The sequence below is a fragment of the Mandrillus leucophaeus genome, unplaced genomic scaffold (assembly GCF_000951045.1).
Source record: "Mandrillus leucophaeus isolate KB7577 unplaced genomic scaffold, Mleu.le_1.0 Scaffold18, whole genome shotgun sequence".
Taxonomy (NCBI): Eukaryota; Metazoa; Chordata; class Mammalia; order Primates; family Cercopithecidae; genus Mandrillus; species Mandrillus leucophaeus.
In genome coordinates, this window is record NW_012101809.1 from 8551816 (window position 1) to 8572460 (window position 20645).

Below are 20645 nucleotides of genomic sequence, written 5' to 3' on the forward strand. Positions count from 1 at the left end.
AGGATACACAAAACACTCAACCAAATGACAAGAGGAATTAAACATGCTCAGATTTAAAGAGACAAGAAGTCAATAATCAAATCCTCATTTAGAAAGTGTCACATACAATAGGGTAACTAAAACTTAAACATCTGGAAAAAACGCAAACAGTGTTTAATGCTGGTATGTACCAAGAGACGCGTAGGAATGACCAATGTGTTCTGAGGAGCTAGGGTCCTCTTTATAGAATGAAAGTCTTGGAAGAGTCTCTCAGCAGGAATGATGTAAATTAAGTGGTGATAACACAGAAATGAGAAAAAATGGAGTGTGAAGGGGGTGCAGAAACATAAAGAACAAAAACTGTCTATGTTTTTTCTTTGCTAGAATATAACTGTGCTGAGATCACAAGGATAAAACAACTAAAAGAATTGGCTTTTCCAAGTAAAAAACCAAAACAAAACACTTCTTTTTTTTCTTTCATTCCCTAGTGAATTCTACTAGTGGTTTTATATTCTTTAATCCTTGAAGATGTTACACGATCCCTTGTGAAAGGAGAACAGCTCAGGTTGGTTGGGGGTGATGGGAAAGGTATGGCTGATAAAGACACACAGAGTCTATAGAAGTTTTCTTTTTAGGCAGAATACATGTCAACTCAGAGAGAATTTGAGAATAAAACAGAGATTTCAATTTTTTTTTTTTTTTGAGACGGAGCCTCACTCTGTCGCCCAGGGTGGTGTGCAGGGGCGCGATCTCAGCTCACTGCAAGCTCCGCGTCCCAGGTTTACGCCATTCTCCTGCCTCAGCTTCCTGAGTAGCTGGGACTACAGGCGCCCACCACCACGCCCAGCTACTTTTTTGTATTTTTAGTAGAGATGGGGTTTCACCGTGTTAGCCAGGATGGTCTCAATCTCCTGCCCTCGTGATCCTCCTGCCTCAGCCTTCCAAAGTGCTGGGATTACCGGCGTGAGTCACCGTGCCCAACCAACTTTTTTTTTGTTTTTTTCTTTGCTACATTTGTATTAGTTCTTCCCATCACCTTCTGCATCCCAGCTGTTCCTTTCCGGTACAGGTTAAATCATCTTTTCTTATAGCAGACTGTAGGTGACCAATAAACCTCTGCTGACACAAACAAGCCTTGGGATTTGTCATGAATGGGGTGGGGGGAACTGTTCTCCCTCTGAGACATGGTGACAGCCAGCCTGCCTTTCCTCTGGCACTAGGACAACTCAGCCTTTTCTTTTGGGCCAACCTCATATATCAGCGGCCAGATGCAGGTCTCCTTTAAAAGAGAGTATGCACGATCTAGGCTAATACCTAGGACCCCTCTTTCTATCTCTTAGTCAAGATTTCTTACACTGATGTATGTTGAGATTACAGTTTTTACTGTAACAGACCTAGGCAAGAAAAGCTGCTGTAATTTACAGCAGGCTTGCAGGGAAACAGCCAATGGATGATCATTAATTTAAACTGTAAATAAGATCCTGCTTTATTCTGGACTCTGATCTCCGGTAGTGCTCCTAACAAGCTGCCTGCAAAGCCAAGGCATGAAGCCTGCTGTTTCCAACATGATGATTGAAGAACTGCTCTTGTCCACACAAACAGCTAAAAATAGCTATAAGAATGTGAAGGCAAAAAACAGGTTTCGGGGAATGCAGAGAGTTACCCTGATGTTGTCAGTTTTATTCCAGTTGCTCCCACTAGTGTGAAAAGCAGAGAGAAGTATCTGGTACAAAAGATTTTTACTTGCTAGACAGCACCCTGGAGATCTGAGAGAATTAATACAACTTTTTAAAGGAGTCTGCCCTTTTCACTGGAGGATAGCATAAGTCCTAGAAGAATTGGAGCACATTTGAGCACTGCCTTTGTTCTGCATAATTAACAGAGCCTGAAATTTCTTTTTTCTTTTTGTTTTAACATAAATTCTCATTGACTGGAGAAGATATATTCACACTTTAAAATGTTGTGCAAGTACTATCTCTTTGATTCCAATATGTCCTTTGGGTGGGCGGAATACATATTTCATGGTAATAAATTCACCTCATAAGTAGAAAAACTGTGCACAAATATACTGCTATGTCAACTTTATTGATTTGTGTACCATTGTTAAGACCTTCATCGTCCTCCAATATTTCTTAAATCTACTGGCATCTCAGAAAGTGACTATAGGGGCCTCATTTATCTATAGAGGAAAAGATCCCTTCCTTTAGGTTCACTCATAACATTGTGATTTAAACAGCTCAGGACCACCTCTGATCTGAAGGGTAACAGTCCCAGAGAAAGGCATTCCCTCATAGTCGTGCACAGGGACTTCTCTTTTTCTAGAACTAGGGAGCGTCAAGTCTTAAGATCAGTAAAATGCCCATGGCTAACTGCCCCTTTAAACGTCCTTCAGGTAACTATGGACTAATTACGCAGCCTGATTCATGGTATATTGACGTGAGTGGATTCGGTGGTTGGGCTTGTTGCTGTATTATTACCTCTCTGCTTCCCTTCCAGTCTTAGCAGCTACATCTGGACTTGAGCATCTCACTCCTTAAGTCCTGCTCCTGAAAACAATCCTGGAGTTTCTGGATCATCATCATATATTCTGCAGCTACAGAAAAGCCTATAGTCAGATTCGGTATTTGGCATCTTTTTTTTTTTTTTTTCCTCATGTTTTTCTCTAACAGCATCAATGAAACAGAGAGTATCATTGATTATTCTGAGGTCTCTTCCAGGCATAAATTTATTCTGTTTTCCTATATTTCTTTACAAATGGAGAAAATGTAAATGATTCACCCAGAGCCACCTGTTAGGTGGAAGTAGATTCAAGACAGGGACTTAGATTCCTGAATCTTAGTTCAGGGATCTTTAAATTACAAAACGTCATGCCACATCTAGTACTAGAACATAGGACCTCTGAGGATGAGTTGCTGGCTTATTTCTCTTTATATCCTACAGTGCATAGCACATTGCCTAACATACAATTTGCTGATTGTTAAAATTAAATTTGCTAAAAATATGAACTGAAGAAAAATCCATAGAGATTACAAAAATCGATACAAAGCCAACGAACAACTAAATCTCATCATAAAAATAAAAGATATAAGTTCAGTTCCTCAATTTGGGATTGCATACAGCAGATCAAAATTGTTTAGACGTAATTGTTAATGAAGTAACCAGCCAGTAAAGGGAAGATAGGAATGTTTGGGGTATAGTTCTAATTTGTGAGGTTGACATTATTGGTTGTGTGGTACTGCGGCCATCAGCCACACATGGCTATATCAATTTAAATTAATTAAAATTAAATGAAATTTAAAATCCAATTACTCAGTTACACTAGCCATATTTCAAATATTCAACAGCTATAAATTGTTAAAGTCTAAAGTACAGAAGAGCTTAGAAGAAAATTTCTATCATCACAGAAAGTTCTGCTGGACACTGCAGGAAGAAAAAAGAATGAAATGCAGAGAAAACATTAATTAAGCTTTTACTATTCTGTGCTAAGCATTTGAAATGCCTAATTTCATATAATCCTCAAAACTTCCCACATGAGGTAGGTACTATAACTGTCCCCCTTTTAAACTGAATCCCACTGTGCTTGGAGAGATTAAGTAAATCACCATGCTTATATACTTGGTAATCGGTTTAGCTGGGTTTTCTCTCTTCTTCTTACTCCAGAGTCTATGCTCAACTGAAAAGTTATGTTGTTTCTACTGAAGAACTTGAAATGCTTACAGCCAGAGTGAACATTACACTTTATATTAGTAGTTCTTAATCCTAGATACCTATCAGAAGCATCTGGGGAGCTTTACCAAGATATAGTTACCTAAACCCTAATCCAGAGCAACAGTGGTGGTGAGAGGTGACAACGTGCTAGCAGCCCTAGCTTGGTCTCTGCGCCTCCTCAGCCTTGGCACACACTCTGGCCGTGCTTGAGGAGCCTTTCAGCCTGCCGCTGCACTGTGGGAGTCCCTCTCTGGGCTGAACAAGGCTAGAGCCGGCTCCCTCTGCTTGCCGGAGGTGTGGAGGGAGAGGCACGGGTGGGAACTGGGCCAGCACGAGTTCCAGGTGGATGCAGACTTGGTGGTCTCTGCACTCGGAGCAGCCGGCCAGCACCACCAGCCCTGAGCAATGAGGGGCTTAGCACCAGGGCCAGCAGCTGGGAAGGATGGGCTGGGTCCACCAGCACTGCCGGCCCGCCTGCACTGTGCTGGAATTCTAGTCAGGCCTCAGCCACGTCCCTGTGGGGCAGGGCTCAGAACCTGCAGCCCATCATGCCTGAGCCCTGCCCCCTGCCTCGATGGGCTCCCAGGTGGCCCAAGCCTCCCCCATGGGCGCCACCCCCTGCTCTGCAGCGCCCAGTCCCATCCACTGCCCAAGGGCTGAGGAGTGCAGGTGTGCAGCCCGGGACTGGTGGGCAGTTCGGCCCAGGGCCAGGCACAGGATCTACTAGGCAAAGCCAGCTGGGCTCCTGAGTTGGGTGGAGACTACGAGAACTTTTCTGTCTAAAGGATTGTAAATGCACCAATTATTACTCTGTGTCTAGCTCAAGTTTTGTAAATGCACCTATCAGCACCCTGTCAAAATGGACCAATCAGCTCTCTGTAAAATGGACCAATCAGCAGGATGTCAGTGGGGTCAGATAAGAAAATAAAAGCAAGCTGCGGGAGCCAGCAGTGGCAACCCGCTCGGGTCCCCGTCCGCGCTGTGGAAGCTTTGTTCTTTCGCTCTTCACAATAAATCTTGCTGCTGCTCACTCTTTGGGTCCGTGCCACCTTTATGAGCTGTAACATTCACCACGAAGGTCTGCAGCTTCACTCCTGAAGCCAGCAAGACCACAAACCTACCAGGAGGGATGAACAACTCCGGACAGGAGGAACAAACAACTCCAGACGCATCGCCTTAAGAGCTGTAACACTCACTGCGAAGGTCTGCAGCTTCACTCCTGAAGCAGGTGAGACCACGAACCCACTAGAAGGAAGAAACTCTGGACACATCTGAACATTTGAAGGAACAAACTCCGGACACACCATCTTTAAGAACTGTAACACCGTGAGGGTCCATGGCTTCATTCTTGAAGTCAGCGAGAACAAGAACCCACCAATTCCAAACACATTTTGGTGACCATGAAGGGACTATTGCCTATCACCAAGCAGTGAGACCATTGCCTATCGCCAAGCAGTGAGTACCACTGGATCCTTTTCACTTGCTATTCTGTCCTATTTTTCCTTAGAATTCAGGGGCTAAATACTGGGCACCTGTTGGCCAGTTAAAAGCAACTAGTGTGGCCACTGAACTAAAGACATGGGTGTCAGGCTTTCTGGGAAAGGGCTCTCTAACAACCCCCAACTCTTTGGAGTTGGGAGTATTGGTTTGCCTGGAACCAGTTTCCACTTTTCCTCTACTTCTGGGCTGAGCCGAGGGTCGACACAAAGGAAAGCCATTGAGCTCTGGGGTCCCGACAACAAGTTGGTTGACCCTGCAGCCATGAGGGGAACTCTCAAAGTCATGTCGCCCAAGTAAGACTCCCCCATCTATTCTACCTACCCTGACCCTTGTCTCCTGGATCTTAATGCCTGTCAGACAAACTTCCTCTCGCCTCTCTTCTCTGAGGCTAGTCCTTCTTCTAAAAATTGCTCCCTGTCTCTGGTGCTTTACTAGTTTCTCCCATAAGAATGATTTCTAGTATAAACTCCAGGTACTCTGTTATCTTCTCTAGGCACCTGGGCTCACCAATCAGAAAGACATAATTTTTGCCCAAAGTCCCATGGTAGGGGGTACTATCTGGAATTTTAGGATCCCACCTCAGACTAGCAGGCTTAACAAAAGCTATTCCTGAAGCTAGGATATGGGGAGTCTCAGAAATTGTATCCTTCCTATTCATATAAGTGAGGACAAAAGGTGTCACTCTTCCAACTCAAGATCCCTTCCCTCCCTCAGGGTATGGCCCTCCACTTCATTTCTGGGGCATAACATCTTTACAGGACATGGGTAAGGTCCCAATACTAACAGGAGAATGCTTAGGACTCTAACAGGTTTTCAAGAATGCGTCGGTAAGGGTCACTAAATCCGATCTTCCTCGGTCCTCCTTGTGGTCTGAGAGGAAAACTAGTGTTTCTGCTGCTGTGTCAGTGAGCGCAACTATTCCAATCAGCAGGGTCCAGGGACCGCTGTGGATTCTTGGGCAGGGGGAGAAACAAAACAAACCAAAACCGCAGGCACTTTTGTCTTTCAGATGGGAAACACTCAGGCATCAACAGGCTCACCCTTGAAATGCATCCTAAGCCATTGGGACCAGTTTGACCCACAAACCCTGAAAAAGAGGCAGCTCATTTTTTTCTGCACTCAGGCTTGGCCCCAATATTCTCTCTCTGATGGGAAAAAATGGCCACCTGAGGGAAGTACAAATTACAATACTATTCTGCAGCTTGACCTTTTCTGTAAGAGGGAAGGCAAATGGAGTGAAATACCTTATGTCCAAGCTTTCTTTTCATTGAAGGAGAATACACAGCTAGGCAAAGTTTGCAATTTACATCCCACAGGAGGAACTTTCAGCTTACCCCCAAATCCTAGCTTCCCTATAGCTCCCCTTCGTATTAATGATAATCCCCCTCTAATCTCCCTTGCCCAGAAGAAAATAAGCAAAGAAATCTCTAAAGCACCAAAAACAACCAGGCTATTGGTTATGTCCCCTTCAAGCTGTAGGGGGAGGAGAATTTGGCCCAACCCAGGTACATGTCCCTTTCTCTCTCTTTCTGATTTGAAGCAGATCAAGGTAGACCTGGGGAAGTTTTCAGATGATCCTGATAGGTACACAGATGTCCTACAGGGCTTAGGGCAAACCTTCGACCTCGCTTGGAGAGATATCATGTTACTGTTAGATCAAACCCTGGCCTTTAATGAAAAGAATGCGGCTTTAGCTGCAGCCCGAGAGTTTGGAGATACTTGGTATGTTAGTCACGTAAAGGATAGAATAATAATGGAAAAAAGGGACAAATTCCCTACTGGTCAGCAAGCCGTCCCTAGTACGGATCTCCACTGGGACCTCGACTCAGATCATGGGGACTGGAGTCATAAACATCTGCTGACCTGTGTTCTAGAAGGACTAAGGAGAATTAGGAAAAAGCCCATGAATTATTCAATGATGTCTACCATAACTCAGGGAAAGGAAGAAAATCCTTCTGCCTTCCTCGAGCGGCTATGGGAGTTCTTAAGAAAATATACTCCCCTGTCACCTGAATCCCTCGAGGGTCAACTGGTTCTAAAAGATAAGTTTATTACCCAATCAGCCACAGATATCAGGAGAAAACTCCAAAAGCAAGCCCTTGGGCCCTGAACAAAATGTGGAGGAGTTATTAAACCTGGCAGCCTCGGTGTTGTATAACAGGGACCAAGAGGAACAAGTCCAAAAGGAAAAGTGAGATCAGAGAAAGGCCGCAGCCTTAGTCATGGCCCTCAGACAAACAAATCTTGGTGGTTCAGAGAGGACAGAAAATGGAGCAGGCCAATCACCCGGTAGGGCTTGTTATCAGTGTGGTTTACAAGGACACTTTAAAAAAGACTGTCCAGTGAGAAACGAGCTGCCCCCTCGTCCATGTCCACTCTGCCAAGGCAATCACTGGAAGGTGCACTGCCCCACAGGATTAAGGTTCTCTGGGACAGAAGCCCCCAACCAGATGATCCAACAACAGGACTGACAGTGCCTGGGACAAACACCAGCTCATGTCATTACCCTTACTGAGCCCTGGGTATGCTTAACCATTGAGGGCCAGGAAATTGACTTCCTCCTGGACACTGGCGCAACCTTCTCAGTGTTGATCTCCTTTCCTGGACGACTGTCCCCAAAGTCTGTTACCATCCGAGGCATTATGGGACAGCCTGAGGAGGTGGGTATTTCTCCCACCTCCTTAGTTGTAATTGGGAGACTTTGCTCTTTTCACATGCCTTTCTTGTTATGTCTGAAAGTCCCACACCCTTATTAGGGAGGGATATATTAGCCAAAGCTGGAGCTATTATCTACATGAATATGGGGAACAAGTTACCCATTTGTTGTCCCCTACTTGAAGAGGAAATCAACCTTCAAGTCTGGGCATTGGAAGGACAATTTGGAAGGGCAAAAAATGCCCACCAGTCCAAATCAGGTTAAAGGATCCCACCACTTTTCCTTATCGAAGGCAATATCCCTTAAGGCCTGAAGCTCATAAAGGTTTACAGGATATTGTTAAACATTTAAAAGCTCAAGGCTTAGTAAGGAAATGCAGCAGTCCCTGCAACACCCCAACTCTAGAAGTATAAAAACCGAATGGTCAGTGTAGACTAGTGCAAGACCTTAGGCTCATCAATGAGGCAGTAACTCCTCTATATCCAGTTGTACCCAACCCCTATACTCTGCTCTCTCAAATACCAGAGGAAGCAGAATGGCGCACAGTTCTGGACCTCAAGGATGCCTTCTTTTATATTCCCCTGAACTCTGACTCCCAGTTTCTCTTTGTCTTTGAGGATCCCACAGACCACACATTCCAACTTATGTGGACGGTCTTGCCCCAGGGGTTTAGGGATAGCCCTCATCTGTTTGGTCAGGCACTGGCCCAAGATCTAGAGCCATACAACTAATACCCCTACTTATAGGGTTAGGAATGGCTACTGCTATAGGAACCGGAATAGCCAGTTTATCTACTTCATTATCCTACTACCACACACTCTCAAATGATTTCGCAGACAGTTTGTAAGAGGTAACAAAATCTATCCTTACTCTACAATCCCAAATAGACTCTTTGGCAGCAGTGACTCTCCAGAACCACCGAGGCCTAGACCTCCTCACTGTGGAGAAAGGAGGACTCTACACCTTCTTAGGGGAGGAGTGTTGTTTTTATACTAACCAGTCAGCGATAGTAGGAGATGCTGCCCAGCATTTACAGGAAAAGGCTTCTGAAATCAGGCAACGCCTTTCAAATTCTTATACCAACCTCTGGAGTTGGGCAACATGGCTTCTCCCCTTTCTAGGTCCCATGGCAGCCATCTTGCTGTTACTTGCCTTTGGACCCTGTATTTTTAACCTCCTTGTTAAACTTGTTTCCTCTAGAATCCAGGCCATCAAGCTACAGATGGTCTTACAAATGGAACCCCAAATGAGTTCAACTAACAACTTCTACTGAGGACCCCTGGACTGATCTGCTGGCCCTTTCACTGGCCTAAAGAGTTCCCCTCTGGAGAACACTACAACCACAGGGCCCCTTCATTGCCCCTATCCAGCAGGAAGTAGCTAGCGCAGTCATTGGCCAAATTCCCAACAGTAGTTGGGGTGTCCTGTTTAGAGGGGGGATTGAGAGGTGACAATGTGCTAGCAGCCCTTGCTCACTCTCAGCGCCTCCTTGGCTTTGGCATCCACTCTAGCCACACTTGAGGAGCCCTTCAGCCTACCACTGCACTGTGGGAACCCCTCTCTGGACTTGCCAAGGCCAGAGCTGGCTCCCTCTGCTTGTGGGGAGGTGTGGAGGGAGAGGCGCAGATGGAAACTGGGGCTGCCTGTGGCGCTCTCAGGCCAGTGCGAGCTCCAGGTGGGTGTGGGCTTGGCGGGCCCGCATTCAGAGCGGCTGGCCGGTGCCTCTGGCCCTGGGCATAGAGGGGCTTAGCACCCGGGCCAGCCACTGCGAAGGGTGCACCAGGTCTCCCAGCACTGCCAGCCCGCCCGCGCGGCACTCAAATTCTTGCAGGGCCTCAGCCACCTCCCCGCGGGCCATGTCTGAGCCCCTCCCCCACCCTAGTGGGCTCCCACGTGGCACAAGCCTCCCTGGAGCACCACCCTCTGCTCCATGGGGCTGAGGAATGCAGGCGCACAGTGCAGGACTGGCAGACAGCTCCTCCCCCAGCCCCAGCACAAGATCCACTAGGTAAAGCCAGCTGGGCTCCTGGGTCAGGTGGGGATTTGGAGAACTTTTATGTCTAGCTAAAGGATTGTAAATGCACCATTCAGCACTGTGTCTAGCTCAAGGTTTGTAAACACACCAATCAGCACCCTGTCAAAAGAGACTAATCAGCTCTCTGTAAAATGGACTCATCAGCTCTCTGTAAAATGGACCAATCAGCAGGCTGTGGGTGGGATCAGATAAGGGCATAAAAGTAGGCTGCCCGAGCCAGCTGTGGCAACCTGCTCGGGTCTCCTTCCCTGCTGTGGAAGCTTTGTTCTTTCGCTCTTCGCAATAAACCTTGCTGCTGCTCACTCTTTGGGTCTGCGCTGCCTTTGTGAGCCGTGAAGGTCTGCAGCTTCACTCCTGAAGCCGGCGAGACCACGAACCCACTAGAAGGAAGAATCTCCAGACACATCTGAACATCTGAAGGAAAAACTCTGGACACACGATCTTTAAGAACTGTAACACTCACCGCAAGGGTCCGTGGCTTCATTCTTGAAGTCAGCGAAACCAAGAACTCACCAATTCCGGACACAGTGGGGCTAAGGCTTGCAAATTTGGGGACCACTTTTGACATGCAGCCAGAATTGAGAGTGCACCTTTTGACATGCAGCCAGAATTAAGAGTGATTGCTTAAGAGATATTTTCATCACCTTCCATAGTCCAGATGGCAAAATGCAGACCCTACCCAAGGTCACTAACAGTAGCTAATGAAAAATCTGAGATGCGAACATAGACATCAAGTGCTACCTTCATAACACATTATGGTTTAGGGTATGTTAATGAATGACACGTTTCTATTTCCTGATTAATACTATTAGTTCATGTAACCTATGTACTACTTATCAATTGTATGTCAGAATTCAGAATTTGATAATGCAAGTTTATAAAAACAAAGGTACAGATGTAGTACCACTCTCCTTCTGAGACAAACAAATGTCTTTCTCATTTAAAAGCAATATTTTCTTCCTAAAAAATGACATATCCGAGCAGTAGATAAGCTCTCTTAATAGGAGACGTATGACATAGTGGAAAAAGTATGACTGCTAACCAAGACACCTTAATTCTAGTCCTAATTATGGCCATAACTCTGCAATGGGCACAGTCTATGTCTTTCCTCTGAATCTCAGTTTTCTTATCTGTAAAATAAGGGTGTTGTATATGATGATCTCCAAGGCTTCTTGCAGCTAAGATCCATGCTCAGAAGGGACTAATCTTATCACTCTTTCCAAGCTACTCTATTCTGCTAAATGCATTGCATTCATCCTGACATTTATGTGCAGACTGAACAAACTTTAAAAATGAAACTTCATATCTGCTGTAGGACAATGCATTCACTTAAATTCTAGTTAATCTATTTGTTCCATGTCGAGGAAAAACTGGGCCATCAGATGAAAATCCATCTTTTCTGCTGTCTTGTCAAGACTCATTCGGATTCTTGTGATTGACTGGTCAGAACTCTTACTAGAGAATCAGCAGCATCCACCCAACAAGACTCATTCTTTGTAGCTGCCTTTCGGAAATGGTAATGATCTACTACCCCCCTCGCCCTTTTACATTCACAGCTGCTGATCTGAAAATTATGATGTGTCACACATTTTACAACCTTAACATCCATCAACTCATCTTTACATTTCTAATCCCAGCTTAACTATAATGGATTTTTAGGTAGCTAGAGATGTTAGCCAATCAAGACAGAAGTCACATCATGAAGGAGTAGCATACTGAATATACATTTCTTACCTTACGCTTGTTGGTAGGACACACATAGAGATAGCTCAAAATGGTTTTCAAACCAACTTTATCATTCAGCTTCTCATAGGTTGTTCCATAATCGGTTGACCTGTAATTCAAAAAGAGCATTAATGAGGACAGAAGTAGACATCATTTGACTGCTTGTCAGTATAATGCATGTTTTACACAGTAGAATGGCTCTCAGGAGATTTCTCAATGATTCATGTAGTATATAATGATGCTTAATGATGTACACAGTAGCATCATGTGAGTGGTTAAAATCTGCATTTAAATTGAATTGGTAAAAATTAAAACTCCATCTCTCTACTGCTCCTTAATGTATGCACATTGCATAAAGAATATGGTTAATTTAAAAATAATAAGAGATGAGAGTGCCCCTTGATTTGACCAAATAATTAAAGAGTTTTTAGTTAGATATGACATTTCCAAACTTTTACTTTACGTTTGGCGCAGTAGAAAAGCAGGTTCTCGTGATTTATCTACAAATTGTGTTTTCTTTCATGAGTCAGGGAATATATGGTGGATCAGTCCCTTCAAAGGTCAGTCAGTCTTATTATTTAAGGGCAAGAAAATGTCTCAATAATAAGTGAGATTTCACTAATTTCTTACTCCATGGCCTTTTCCAGTGTTAAGCAATCTGAAGTCAGGAGGACATGACTTCTCGACACTGACTCTGTTTTTCCTATAGAGCCTCTCAACTTTAGCCATTGGTCAACAAATTATTCACGCAGATTAAATAAATTGCTTTTAATTACCTTCTCTATGAAGGTCTACTCTATTTCAGAATTTTAATCTTATTGTATCATCATGACAGCTATGTACAGCAGGGATTATTATTTGTATTTGATGACAATGGCTGAGAGAACTTCAGTAACTTGTTCAAAGAAATTTAAAAATTTTCCTGATAAATGGGCAGCTAGAAATTGAATTCAGGTATTTTAGCCTAAGCCCCATGTTGCTTTCATTATACCTCAACTTTTTTTTTTCCCCTTTTTTCTTTTCTTTTCTTTTTTTTTTTTTTTATTTAAAGAAGATAGGGCTGAGCACAGTGGCTCACGCTTGTAATCCCAGCACTTTGGGAAACCAAGATGGATCAATCACTTGAGGTCAGGAATTAGAGACTAGCCTGGCCAACATGGTGAAACTCATTCTCTACCAAAAATACAAAAATCAGCCTGATGTGATGGCACGCACCTGTAGTCCGAGCTACTTGGGAGGCTGAGGCACAAGAATCACTTGAAACCAGGAGGCAGAGGTTGTAGTGAGCCAAGATCACACCACTGCACTCCAGCCTGGGCCAAGGGGCAAGACTCTATCTCAAAACAAAAAAAAGGCCAGGCGTGGTGGCTTACTAATCCCAGCACTTTGGGAGGCTGAGGTGGGCAGTTCATGAGGTCAGGAGTTTGATACCAGCCTGGCCAACATGGTGAAACCCTGTCTCTACTAAAAATATAAAAATTAGCCAAGCGTGGTGACAGGTGCCTATAATCCCAGCTACTCAGGGGGCAAAGGCAGGAGAATTGATTGAACCCAGGAGGTGGAGGTTGCAGTGAGCCAAGATAGTGCCACTGCACTCCAGACTGGGTAGAGTCTTGTCCAGAGCAAGACTCCATCTCAAAAAAAAAAAAAAAAAAAAAAAAAAAGAAGAAGAAGATAGGTATAAAATGATATAAAATTTCCTTTCAGCTTTCTTACTTAGGAGGTTGTTGATAAAATTCATTCATTCATTCACATTTTGTAGTGCTCCTAAGGCATACCAGTGTTGCTAAGTGCAAGGACACAGCACACAGCCTCTACTCTCAAGTATGTCACACTTTTATTTGAAAGAAATATAAACAAATATTTAGAATATGTTAAGTGCAAAGACAGAGATATGAGTTAACAATGCTTAGAAATTAAAGTTGATTTAATTAGAAAAACACAAAAATTGTAACCATCTTAATTAATTTCTGATACTGGTAAAAGTTACAAATTCTTACAGGCCACAATGACTAAGTAGAAGTGTGTGTTAGCAACTTCACTACAGTCTGTTCAGTATATATGGTGGACCAAACATTGGAGCAAGAAAGCTGTATAAAAGTGATCCTGGAGCTAGGAATTTAGGATTTATTCTGGCTGGAGATTCAAGATATTTCTTCCTAAAATTTATACATAGATGGCAAACAGAAAAGGGTCAACAATTTAGAGGATTGAGATGCCATTCCTAATCGCTGAGGAATAAAGTACTATGCAAAACTTCTTGAAATAACTATGAACCTCAAAAACGAGTAAGTTTAGAAAACAAAATTAGAGCATCACAGACTAGATGTTACCTTTGTAACAAAAATATATACCTGGCTTATTTCAGGACCAGTCTCTACACTATTATAATCAAACACACATTAGCTTAATAGCCAAGAATATTTGAGGAGCATTCCAGAACTATTTCACAGGATATCTTATTAATGAATCACAACAAAACTTCTTAAAATCTTCCTTTCAAATCTTTTTTTCAAAAATTCATAGCTTATTTGAGGGACTTTTCTGGTATTCTCTAAGAAATGTCTAAGATTTCTTCCCTAGCCCAGTCCACTCCTTTTTTTTTTTTTTTTTTTTTTTTTCTTTTTTGAGATGGAGTCTCACTTTGTCACCCAGGCTGGAGTGCAGTGGGGTGATCTCGGCTCACGGCAACCTCTACCTTCTGAGTTCAAATGATTCTCCTGCCTCAGCCTCCTGAGTAGCTGGGATTACAGGCACACATCACCACACCCGGCTAATTTTTGCATTTTTAGTAGAGATGGGGTTTCACCAAGTTGGTCAGGCTGGCCTTGAACTCCTAACCTTAGGTGATCCACCCACCTCAGTCTCCCAAAGTGTTGGGATTCCTGGCGTGAGTCAAGGCACTCAGCCCCTGGTCCACTCTTGGTGTTTTGTCTTTTTTTCCATTCTTATCTTATCCTCCTGAGTCAACATTCTCTTTCTAGAAGGTCTTGTGTGTCTCTCACATGTTGCTAGCCTTATTCTACCTCCTTTTATTGTACAGTGTTTTTTCTATTCATTATTCTGAACAATACTCCCAAGTTCCAGAACCAAAAAAAAAAAAAGATGCAAAATCTACCTGGGGGGTGGCGGGAAAAGAATGAAATGTGTAAATACTGCTACATTAATAAATTTAGCCTGATGATAGGTGGAAATCAGTAAGACTACATTAAAGACGAGAGAATGGTTCAATTTTCCTAGTGGAATAATGAGAAAAAGAGACTACAAAAGTAGGAACTAGTCTATATAGAGTGTGACGAGTTTCTTATAATTTCTATTAACTTGATCCTTGAGCTATTCGACGAATACTTTTACATTTAAAAAAACAAGGCATAGAAAGGCAAATGAGGATTATAAGGACATTACATACAATCATCCTTATTTGCATGTGTGTGTGTCTGTGTGGGTGGGTGAGTGGGTGCGTATTAAACTCTAATCCTGATGTGACAAGATGACAATTGAGTGACTTAGTCAGATTTACATTAGCAACTTTTTTTTTCAGGAAGCTTACACTACGTTATTGGACATTTTTATCTTATTGTAACATAATTCATCCAGCAATCCAGATGCTTCAAGGTATCCATCATTTTTGGGTGCCATCTCTTGTTTCTTGATTTTACAAAGCTTAAAAGTTAACCCAAATTTTGATAATTCTCCACTCGAGCAGGATTGCATATTTAAACATCATGGCTTTGTAATAAGCAATTGATAGAAAATGATGCATTTTCACATATCCAAGTGGTATAGGTCAGCGGTTGTCCAAGGGTGTCCCACAGAACTAGAATTAGATAGAGTGTTGATAAGTTTCATTGGCAGAACCAACAATCAGCTGGCGTACATTGGTATGGCAGTACAAAAGTAAAAATAGTAAATACTTTCAAACCAGTTGATAAATAGTTACTGCACCAAGTTCTCTGAGTAGTTTTTCCTGTGAGCCTTTTCACCATGGTCTCCCACTCAGGGGCCTTTCAAGTTTCCTCACAGTATAGCAAACAAAAGATTGAGGCCTGGCACAGCAGAGATCCTCAACAAACTTGCTCCAGCACCAACACCTGTGCTGATCCGTCAAGGCCTTTGCCAATCAGGCTGCACCCCAGTGGGGGACTCAGTGCCCTTGGGTTGGCATTGCCATCATGGAAGGCAATTTCTAGTGCCCATCTGTAAGCCCTGATTCACAGTTAAGAGATGCTTCCAGCTCTACTCGCACATTTATGGGAGCTGTAGTCACCTATGGACGTGAGCTCCAAAAGAGCAGAGGATGCTTTTTACCTAACAAAGAGTTGAGTCGATGTGCTGGTTAAATATTTTAACTATCAACCCTAGGTATGGAAGAGGAGGACATTTTCCAAGAACAAAAAATATTGAGAAATGTGTGATTAGGCAACATTTAATATTCCTTTACTTCATAACTTTTCACAAACTATATTATTCTAATATACATTGAACCTCTTAAGAGCATATTTCATACAACATTTTCTAAACATATTTGATGACAGGATCCATTCTCGAGGGCTATCTAATGAGATTAGTTTTCTGAGCAACACACTTTGGGAAGCATAAGATCAAAGATAAAGAAAGGAAAAGAAAGGTATGGATCTTAATTTCGTAAGAAAGAGGAACTATAAAAGTATCTCAAATGAAAATTGCAAACAGAAATGCCAGCCTGTACTAATCATAAAGTGACTACTATTGTAATAGAAAAACAAAAAAACAAAAAAAAAGGAAAGGAGCTTAAAATGTGTATCTTAAACACTCATAATTAAGATGCGACATATGCAGCCTTGAATTCTTCACTTGTACCATTTTAAAAAAATCATTTCAAAGCAAGCATTTTTATTTTCAGGCTTTGTTTACAGGTTGACTTATCTATAAATGAAAAAGAGAGCTTCTGTCAACACTTATACTGTGCCACAAGAGGCTAAAAGCTTAACAAAATAAGCATTCCATGAAAATAAATATGCAAGTGAATAAATTAAGGCTTACTTTCTTCTGCTTTTGATCTTTAATCTTCACACTACTGTTTTTACAAATATATCTTAGTGGCTTTTAGAACATTTGAAAGTATGTCTCTATTTAATTATTTACTATGTACATAGAGCTGAAATAAGTTGCTCTGTGGCGTTCAGAAACCACCATCTGAGGCATCCCACCCACCTTCCAAGAGGTTATGATCTTTTTGAGGTGGCAAAATCTCCTATCACGCTTGAAAAAAAGGATCAGCATAGGATACAGCTAGTTTTGATAGGAGTTGCAGAAATGCAATGTGTGACTGGATTTCCTTCACTGTAATCTTATGCCATCAAATGGGATACTAAATAAACACAGAATCATTGTAATTTAAATTAACCCATAAGCACAATGACTGGCACATAAGTAGACTATAAATGATAGTTTTTGTTACTCATTTTCTAACATTTTTTTCTCGATTGTTTTTGGTGTTCTTTGCTCAATACTTACTAAAAACCTATAACATGAACCCTCAAGGAAAACCCCAATCACTAAACATAATTTTGACGTAGGTTGCTTAGAAGAAAGGATATTCATAAAGCAATTACAACATTTTTAAAATGTAGCATAATTTAGTCTATCATGTCTTGAAGGATATGTGCTAGTAGTTTTACTTGGTGCTTGGATCACAGAGTTAATGGTAAGAACTGGAATATAAGAATTAAAGATTCCACACTCCGCTTTTATAATAATTATGTCAGAATTCCATTGGTGAATAGACCATTATGCTTAAAAATCCTAACAGAAGTGGGGCGTGATGGCTCATGTCTGTAATCCCAGCACTTTGGGAGGCCGAGGAGCGTGGATCACCTGAGGTCGGGAGTTCGAGACAAACCTGACCAACATGGAGAAGTCCCATCTCTACTAAAAATACAAAGTTAGTCGGACGTGGTGGCTCACGCCTGTAATCCCAGTTACTCAGGGGGCTGAGGCAGGAGAATTGCTTGAACCCAGAAGGCGGAGGTTGCGGTGAGTTGAGATCGCGCCATTGCACATTAGCCTGGGCAACAAGAGTGAAACTCTGTCTTGGGAAAAAAAAAAAAAAAATCTAACAGATAACATAAAAATGAATACTCCTTGGGTACATACAATGTTATCTGAGTTCTTCACATGCAGAATCCCATGAGATGGACACTGATATTAATATCACATGTTACAAATAAGGAAGACTAAAAAGTGTAACCAGTCTGCTTAAAACTAAAGAACTTGGGAGGTACGCCAGGCGCGGTGGCTCATGCCTGTAATCCCAGCACTTTGGGAGACCGAGGCGGGCGGATCACGAGGTCAGGAAATCGAGACCATCCTGGCCAACACGGTGAAACCCTGTCTCTACTAAGAATACAAAAAATTAGCCGGTCGTGGTGGTGGGCACCTGTAGTCCCAGCTACTCGGGAGGCTGAGGCAGCAGAATAGCGTGAACCCAGGAGGCGGAGCTGGCAGTGAGCCGAGACTGCATCACTGCACTCCAGCCTGGGTGACAGAGTGAGACTCCGTCTAAAAAAAAAAAAAAACTTGGGAGGTGCTGAGTGCGCACTGGCCGGCAACCTTAACTCCATACTGCTGTGCTTCTATCAAAAGCCACCAGGAGAAATTTGCAGTTAAGGAGATGTATTCAGAAAATTTAGTTGAGCATTTTTTAGTGGAAAAAAACATTAACTAAAACTCTTTGAGGTTGTATATGGTGTAGACCGAAGTCTGGCTTTTCTTTATACCTACTAAAGGGCAGGCCTGCCAGGGAAAATTGATTTTTTTTTAAAACAAATATAAGCAGAAATTCCCATAAGGATCTATGAGGAAAAGACGGTATATCCTTTATCTGATCCAGCCTGGCTCCTGTGAAAGCTGAAACCATGCACAAAGTGATTGGGACCAACCAGTTAATGACTTGATGATGCCTCATTAAGATTAGCAAGATGTCTCAGTCTAATAGAAAAAGCAAGTTCTTAAAGCAAAACACAACTGGAATCAGTCGCTCACTGTTACACCCATTGCAGTGCCTACACGACTTAGTTGGACTCCTAGCCCACTTATGTTGCCCAGTGCAATGCCAATATGTCAAAACTAGATTCCTATTCAGCTTTAATTCTGCTGATTTTTAGCAAACAGGATGTCTGTGGTCAGAAGTTTCTTCTTAGAAATAAACCAGCTGAAGTTAGCAAAATCCACAACTTCAACTTACTCAACCTCTGAAGAACTTCTAGCTTCATTATAATCCAATTTCCATGCTGAATGACACTCCCACCAGTATCATGACAGTTGACAGTCACCATGACAATGACTGGAGGAGACCAAGAAAAAACAGAAAAGATGTAGCTCCTTGATTCCAGGAAAGTCTCAGTTCCTTCAAAAGAAAAGCATAAATATTCCTCCCCTTGCTCTTCAACCCAACCCCCTACGTTAAAGACACCCTGTATTTGTAACTGCCTGGTTCTCAGGAGCCGAGAAATCAATTTGTGAGCTATGTTCCCACTTCTCTAATTCCATGATGATTGAATAAAGTGTTGCTTGACACTCGCTTTCAGTTTTGTGTATTGGCTTTGCAACACCAAACAGGAAAAAGCCCCCTTTGGGGTAACTGAGACCCCCAATGACACCACTATCTAGTAGGCAGTCAGTGCCCTGGTTCCTACAACAAATAAATTTCTCAGTACTCCACAGAATTTCATGTACAATTTGCATTCCAATTGTCACCTAATAGGATTGCAATATAATTGTGAGCTGCCTGATACCCAATCCCTCTCTTTTCTCTGCCTCCTCCCCACTCCACTCCCATTCCAGCCTTGTCCCTTCACTTGGAAAGCTCTTTTCCCAGATACCTAATAGATAACTGTCTTACTGCTTTCTGAACAATGCTCATGTTATATGAAGTAACAGCCTCCCTCACCCACCCCTCAGCACACTCTGCCCTTCCTAGGTGCTTTTATTTTCTGTTCACAGTATTTATCCCCATAGGATAGATTTTTACTTATTTTTACCGTGTCTTTCTCCATGGGGACTGGGCTGATGTCTGTTTTGTTCACAAACGTCTTCCTAGCACTCAGAACAGCACCCTGGGCACAGGAGGCACTATTTGTTTTTGACTACTTGCTAGCCTGATGGATGCTTGCTTTTCTTGTGTTACCTATGGACTTCCATGAAATAAAATTTGAGAAGCTCATATGGTTTGGCAAGGACTTTTGGCTACAATAGCTCCTGCTGTTAGAAGATACAATCAGCTGTGCGGAAAGAAGGCAGACTAGGGTGGTGACTAAGTTCTATGCCCGCTACCTTTTAAAAATTAATAACCTTGATTTTTAGAGCAGTTTCAGGTCCACAGAAAAACAGAGTGGAAAATAAGTAGTTCTCATATAGCCCACCCCAACACATGCATAGCTTCCCCCATTAGCAGTATCCTCCTTCAGAGTGTTACATTTGTTACAATCAAAGAACCTACAACAAAGCATAATTGTCAATCAAAGTCCACAGTTTACATTAGGGTATACTCTTGGTGTTACCCATTCCATGGGTTCTGACAAATGCATAATGACATGTATCCACCACTTGATATCATAGAGAATAGTTTTACTATGTCAAAAATGCTTGGTCCTCTTCCTATCCCCCTAACCCATAATAACCACTGATCTATTTACCCTCTCCATAGTTTTGCCCTTTCTAGAATGTCATATATAGGCATACCCTGTTTTATTGCACTTCACTTTATTTCACTTTGCAAATATTACATTTTTGACAAATTGGAATTTTGTGGCATCCTGCAGGGAGCAAGTCTGTTGGTGCCATTTTTCCAACAGCACGTGCTCACACTCTGTGCCACATTTTGGTAGTTCTTGCAATATTTCAAACTTTTCCATTATTATTACATCTGTTATGGTGATCTGTGATCAGTGATCTTTGATGTTTCTATTATAATCATTTTGCGGTGCCCTGAACCGTGCCCATGTAAGATGGCAAACTTAATAAATATTATGTATGTCTTGACTGCTCCACCCACCAGCCATT

General features: G+C 42.5%; 1 protein-coding gene across 1 annotated transcript in view; it reads right to left on the bottom strand.

Moving 5' to 3' along the window:
- SORCS1 (sortilin-related VPS10 domain containing receptor 1) overlaps window positions 1–20645 on the bottom strand; it is a 450233-nt gene that overhangs the window by 271661 nt on the left and 157927 nt on the right. The window contains exon 3 of the mRNA XM_011977539.1: window positions 11613–11712. Coding sequence (XP_011832929.1) covers window positions 11613–11712 — 100 coding nt within the window. The remainder of the gene's footprint in view (window positions 1–11612; window positions 11713–20645) is intronic.